General features: G+C 31.3%; 1 protein-coding gene across 1 annotated transcript; it reads right to left on the reverse strand.

Annotated features, from left to right (window-relative positions):
- Nucleotides 1-889: 889 nt before the first annotated feature.
- On the reverse strand, nucleotides 890-3,658 carry LOC114753605 (disease resistance protein At4g27190-like). The gene has a single exon (XM_028942296.1). It carries the CDS (start codon nucleotides 3,656-3,658, stop codon nucleotides 890-892), a length of 2,769 nt encoding a protein of 922 aa, XP_028798129.1.
- Between the last annotated feature and the right edge of the window lie 3,651 nt (nucleotides 3,659-7,309).

The following is a 7,309-nucleotide window of genomic DNA, read 5'->3' on the forward strand; positions in this document are numbered from 1 at the left end:
TCAAATTATAATTATGAAATGCACACATTACTTACAACAACTTGTCTCTTACTCTCATCGTGTTAGTCAGAGATTAAACATGATGATTATATTACATAATGTGTGTCCGCATATTATATGTTTAGTGACAAACACGATTTTTCCAGCAATAAATACCTGGGGCCAAATTCAATAGCACAAACTACAGAATTAATTCCTTAACAAAAATAGGAAATCAAAATATAAAGTGTTGTTCAAAAAATGAAATTAATTATTTGGAAAATATATAGTGTTGCATTTGGCGAATTGAAGGTAATTATTTGACAAAAAAGTTTAATATGAAAGACACAAATCCATAAAAACAAATAGTATTTTCTTGTCTTGAAATAAAAAGTAAAATTCAAATAGTAGTGCAATCACACACACATATACAAACACTATGTATAGTGTTGCTACAGAGCTTTGAAATTTCAGAAATAAAAAATACAGTTATACATTTGCAAAACATTGAATTAAAGAAACTGACTGTTGCCTCTCATTCAGAATATGTTGGAGTATTTTTTTTCATCTTACGCACATTATTTGCTTATAAACACGATATTTTCAAATAAAATTTAAAAGTAAACAGGCCAATTTTTAGTTAAAAAATGAGGTAGAATGCACTAAAAGCAAAAACGAAATGTCCTAAAAATATGTGAAACTCTTAGTAATTGCACCAATTTACACTAGCCTCTAAAAACTAGTTTTCGCAATATATAGATGGTGTTAGAAATTTTAATACACATAACTATTTATTTGACTAGGGAGTCAAAACTAACAAATGGAATGATAAAATAGGCACAATAATTTCGCATGATATTTTAAGAAAAGGATATAAAATTCAGCACGAAAAGGGAAAAAAAAAACAAATTCAGCTTACAACATTTTTTTCAGCAAACGCATCAACATGGATTATTATTTCAAATGTGCAATGATTCAAGACGAATTTTGTGGATATAACACTTACGTAGGGGTAGTCTTGAAGGGACTCCCTTTGGTGCAGTGGACAATCATCATGCTCATCTTCTTCATTAGTGAGCCTCTCAAGTTTAGGACAATCCCGTATTCGCAATTCCTCTAGCGAAGGACACTGAGAAGCCAGAGAATAAGAGAATAGCCATTTCAATTTGTCGCAATACTCAATCTCAAGTTTCCTCAATTTTGGTAGGCTTGTAACAGTGGCATGGCTGAAGATGCAGGTTCCCAATTCTGGACACCTCTCTAGAAACAGCTCTTGTAACATCGGGAGAGAACATGTGATCGATGAATCTTGGAACACTCGTTCAAGATTATTCATTTTCCTCAATCTTAAACTAATCAGGTGAGAGAATACTTGTCCTGGTTGAAGAATGTTGGTGCTCCGGTTATCAACTATGAATCTCTTCTCCACACAGCATGAAATTGCTAAGTGCTTTATTTCAAAATTTATATCATTAAGATCCCACCTACAATTCTCTAGCCAAAGGCAGTTTGCTCCAAAAACAAGATCTTTCATTGATGAATGCGAAACAGAGACTTTGAAGCCTTGTATGCATAAAGCTCTCACTTCTTCAATGCAATGAACATCAAAATATTCTAGAAGAGGAGGAAACTCTAATGATGTGGTATCATAGATAACGTACCTCTTCAACATTGAAAGAGAGAAATTTTCTGGGATGACAAATTTCTTATTCCAAAAGTATAATTCCTCAAGTTGCTCACATCTTCCAATAACTTCTAAAGGACTTCTCTCAATTTCACACCTAAACACATCCAACAACTTCAATTTTTTCATATCTACAATTCCAATAGGTAATTCACCAAATTGAGAACCACGCAAGTCAAGAATCTCTAATCCTTTGAGTTGACCTAGAAAAGAGATGTCACCCAATGCAATTCCTTTAAAGCATAAGGTATGAAGATTAATTAATGATGACACAATTGATTGCGGCATTGACCATTGAATTTGTGTATGCCAACCAAGTTGGCAACCTTCCCATTGAAAGCTAGACGTTACAAGGACCAAGATTTTGAGCTCTTCAATCCCTCCAAGATCCTCAATGAACCCTTCGGGATGAAGTAGCAGAACCTCAAGTGTTGGACAATGCAATTGATTAGACTGCCTAAAATTGCCTTCTAGATTCCATAATGATATTACCTTTGTCTCTTTCAAACTTCCATTTTCAGCCAACATTCTTGAAACTGCATGGCTATCCACCAAAATTGCTTGATGTTGCTTCCTTGCAATCCACAAAGCTACATCCCCAACTAAGTCATGCCTTTTTACACATGCTTGCTCATTTGTATGCATTAATAAACAAGAATCTAATAGCCTGTTGATGCTTACTAAAATCTCCCTCCTTGCATCCTCTATTGTGTAAACAATCCCCTCAAATTCCAAAGTCCCTTTGGCAAATCGAATAAGATCCTCCCTATGAATTTGATGATCCTCAGGAAACATAGAGCACAATAGGAAGAGTTGCTTCGCTAGACTTGGCAAATAATCATAACTCAATTTGAGACATGCATAAGGGCCCTTTGAACTCTCCTCAATATCCAATGGTAGGGATTGTCGTAGCCTCCATAGTGCTGACTTCCACTCCACAATTCCTCTTCCTCTTAATGCCCTTCCCACTGTCACAATTGCAATAGGTAGTCCCTTGCACTCATCAACAATTTTCTTTCCCACGCCAACAAACTCATTCAATGAGTCATGGGTTATGTTTGCATGCATCTTTAACAAATCCCATGCTTCCTCCTCAATCAAGAGAGGCAATTCAAAATTTTCCTCACAACCCATATAGACACAAACATCTCGAAGACGAGTAGTTAACAAAACACGACAATTTTCATTAATCGGAATACCAATTTCTTGGAGATTTAGATCGCTCCAAACATCGTCCAAGATTAGAAGTATTTTCATACTTTTCAATCCAATTAATAGCCTCTGTGCTATGGTTGATTCGGTATTTTCCTCAAATTTCAAACCTGTTTTTCCTTTTATTTCTTCTTGGATGTTCCTAACATTAAGAGGCCGAGAGACAACCACCTTGACCACTTTGTCAAAAAGCTTCAGCCGTTCAATTTTCTTACCCACTTCGATTGCCAAGGTGGTTTTACCTGAGCCCCCAATACCACACAGGCCCACCATGTTATTCTTGCCATCTTTAATAGCCTCGAAAAGGCTATTAAAAATTGACTCCCTTGATTTGAAGTCCATGACATCCTTGGAAGAAAATTGATCACTGATATTAGGAGGTGGGATCGGCTGGGAAAATGACTCAAAGCGGGAATTCTTTTTGAGATCCTTCATCTGCTTCGCCTTATCATCCATTTCTTTTGCTAAGGAATACTTGAGCGACACGTTAAGACATTTCTTTCCTCCTTCTCCAACCTCTTGCTGTAGCTTTTGCACGTCCTCTAGGATAGCATTCACATCATCCAACCACTTCTTTACAGATGGCATTATTTCTTCAGTTTTTCGATGAGCTTCTTCCTTGCGTATGTTCACATCTGCTAGTGTCACCAACAGCTCTTCTTTTATTTTCTCAACAACCCCACCGTATTCGTTGAAGCAAAACAAATAACGGGCACGACGTGAAATTGGATCCCATAGACATTCTGCAAGCTTGGTCGCAAGACAAGTCCCAATCTCTTCCATCTAATGCAATACAAGCAAATCTTATGTATAAATACACCAACTTGTAACAATTCCAAATACAAAAAAATGTCGCAAGCATAACACGCTGACAACATGTATAAATTTGAGATTGGATGAACAAATAATTCACTTTATATATGTTTAGGAGATATTATATTGTATTAAAACAATTTTCTAGAATTCACACAACGGTTTAATTAGTTAAGTTTTCGTTTGATGTAAAATATAAACTTTTTGAATTAAGGGACTTTGACATGGAGAAAATAGCTGTGAAAACGTAAATTTATAATACAATTATCTAATGATTTCAATTTTAAGTTGAAGTGATGTTCAAATAATATAAAAACATGAGACAACAAACTTATGGCTAGAAGAAGTAAATAATTTATAAGAGGATATAATTAACAGTAGAAACTGAGACTCCTTCAAACAAGGGTAGTTAGCTGTTAATACACATGATCCTTAATAAAACAGTTAAATAATTAATGTAGAGATATTATAAAAATTAATTAAATTGACTATTTGTAACAAATATGCACTGATTTTTCTAAACAATGGAATTCACACAAGGGAAAAAAAAAAGACTTTTTATGCTGGTTAGAAAACGGCTTTTTAACTGGTTAGAAACATTTTTTTGTAATGGTGTTAGTATAATCATTTATTATTTTCAGAGGGAAACTAAAATTGTAATAATCTTCTTAATAATTTAATGTGAATTAAATTAAAAAAATTTATATAGGTGCTAAAATGGTTCAATTAACATTAGTTCAGAATAATATAGAAAATCGTCTAACAAATTCAGTGTTTTTGATGCACTTGTATTCTTTCGCCAGAAGAAAAGTTAATCTTTCCCCACTTCATATCGAGACAAGTTGGATTTTAATAGGGGAAAAAAAACTTAACTCAAGTTTCTTATATCTATTATGTCAGTTCTTCAATTCCATATAATACATGTTCATATATAATTTGAAAACTTGACATAACAAAAATAAGAAACTTGATGTAAGTATTATCCGAGATTAATTTTCCCGGTAAAATATGAACAAAAAATAAATTAGAAACAAAGAGAATAAAGAACTCAATAAATTTGATGGACTGATTAAAAATAATTTTTTTTGACAGAAAAACGTAAATTCTTCAAATCCTTTTCATAATGTAGTGTATGCTGCCATTTAAGAATTGTAACAAATATATTTGTTGGATATTGCGGTAAATAATTATAACTCAACATTAAATCTTTGACAGCTAAGGGATTTATTAAGAATTGGACAAAATAGATGCAATATAATTCAATTTGTTTTGTTTCTAAAGTTAAAACAAATATAATTAAAGAACAAAGAATACCTAAAATAAGGAAATGATATTCCGATCATATTTACCTTACTAAAAAAATTTATTAAAAGTCATGTAAAAATACGAGTGCTTGAATGCCGTTCTTTTTCAATGACATGCGATGTTATTATTTAACGTTAACATGAATTGATGAGAAGACAAGTCATAATGTAAAAATGATACCATCTCACCTATTATTAGAATTTTTTTAATAATTATTTTTATGGTTGGTTAACCTCCATATTAGAATTTTTTTTATAATTATTTTTATGATTGGTTTACCTCGATTGACTGGAGCTGATCGGTAGTCAACATCAATCATATGTGGGGATTCCTATCACTTAACAAGAAAAATTAATTCAAACTAAGTTTGAAGCTACCTCCAAAGTAATATTTTGAGTCTAGTTGTTACGTTACTTTTGATGTACTGATGGGTCATGAGTTCAAATCCTTTTAGTCAACTTATTTTAAAAAAATTCCTCCAGCCACCGGAACTCCGACCTTGAGTGCTGGTGGTCAGAACTCCGATGACAATTAATATTTATCTTTTTTAAAAAGAGAGAGGTGTTATTGTATTTTTATTCTTAGATTTTAATTTTATTTTAATCCAAGGGGGTAAATTAAAATCTTAAAATGTTTAGAGATTGACTGATATTAATTAGTTACAGTGATCCTAAAACTAACTTTTCCCTTTATTTAAAGAATTTTTTTTCTTTTCAAAATATAAGTACTACTACACTATACTTTTATTTTAATAGTAAAACCAAAGCATTTAATAATAATATTATTAATAAATTTAACTGATTCAAATTAAAAATATAATTATTTATAAAAATAAATTATGTTAAATGAAGAATAATATAAAATAACATCTAATAAACCCAGTGTTTAATGTACAAATATTAGATCCTTTGTTTGACAGACAAATATTTATATGTTAAAAAAATTCTCGGTGAGACTTGAGTTTATAGTAAAATTATTTGTTATATAAGAATCTAACCTAAAGGCCAAGTCTCTAAAGAAAGTTCCACTCTATATAGTGGTATCTAAAATGATACAGACATGTACCAACAGGGGTTGGATCTAGTGGAAGAAGCTAGTTTCTCATAACGTGGTGAATCAAGGTTCAAATACTTGCTAGGAGAGGTGCCCACATTTAGTGTCTAACAGTAACTCGAATAGGATTGATTTCAATATAATGATATATATGCTTTAACCCAAAAAAACAAAGGGTGATACAAACATGTCAAGTAAAGTAGAGAGATGATAATAAAACTAATAGTTTTTGGATTAAAAAAACAAATTTTAAAAATAAAAACAAATTATTCTTTACTTGAGTATTTTATCAAGGTACCATCTCCTATGGTGATTGAGAATTTATTTCCTTATTATACTGATGCTAAACAATTAAAACTAAAAATAAGTAAATAAATAGATAATGAGTTTTGGTACGTGGGTTATTCAGTTAATGTAATTGTCACTAACCTCTAATATCACAATAGAATTGGACGAGTGATGCAGAAATATCCACTTCAAATCAAATTAAGAGATGCCCAGCTACACGAAATTAGCAAATAACAATTAGAAACAAAAACAAGTATACATAATTCAATTATTGTAAATTCAGCATAATTCATTCATTTTTCGATGGAGACAGCATAATTCGTTCGAGTATACACTTTTTTTTCTTTTTTTGCATTTCTCTTTAGCCAAACTTGACAAGAAATCTAGGAAAAAAAATTCATTCAAGTATAGAAAATTCAATTATTGTAAATTCGGCATAATATATTATAAAGAAGTGTCTAACAGATTGTGTTTAATTTTTAATATTATTATGCTTGAAAAGTTAATTTAAAATCCAATAATGTTTTGATTTTCTATTAATAAACAACTATATAACGCTACATAGTACCTTGATAAAACACTCAAATTTGGAGTTCAAATAATGACCAAACGATAAATAAACGCGAGACGTATATAGTAGAATCGATCTATGTATCGTTGACTCTGGATTTTAATATTAAAAACTAATAAATCTTTTTATGTTAAAGCAAGCGACGTATAGTATAATTTCGTAGCACGTGTCTCTAACAATTTCCTGCTGTAGGAAATATATCGTTTGAGGACACGTAAGATAAAGAAGTAATATTGTCATAGGAATTGTCAAGTTCAGATTTGTGCGATATGTTCAGATGCAAGAAAGAAACAAGCAACGATTGTCTCTAAATTAAAACAATGGCATTATTTTGATAAATATTAAAGTATTAAAATATTTAATAAAAATTAATCTTTAAGAATTTATTTTCATGACTGGTTCAC

The sequence above is a fragment of the Neltuma alba genome, unplaced genomic scaffold (genome assembly GCF_004799145.2).
Source record: "Neltuma alba isolate B1F8T4 unplaced genomic scaffold, ASM479914v2 tig00008021_pilon, whole genome shotgun sequence".
Classification (NCBI taxonomy): domain Eukaryota; kingdom Viridiplantae; phylum Streptophyta; class Magnoliopsida; order Fabales; family Fabaceae; genus Neltuma; species Neltuma alba.

Coding starts and splice junctions, on each gene's coding strand:
- LOC114753605 (XM_028942296.1), bottom strand. CDS start 3,658: ATGGAAGAGATTGGGACTTGTCTTGCGACCAAGCTTGCAGAATGTCTA.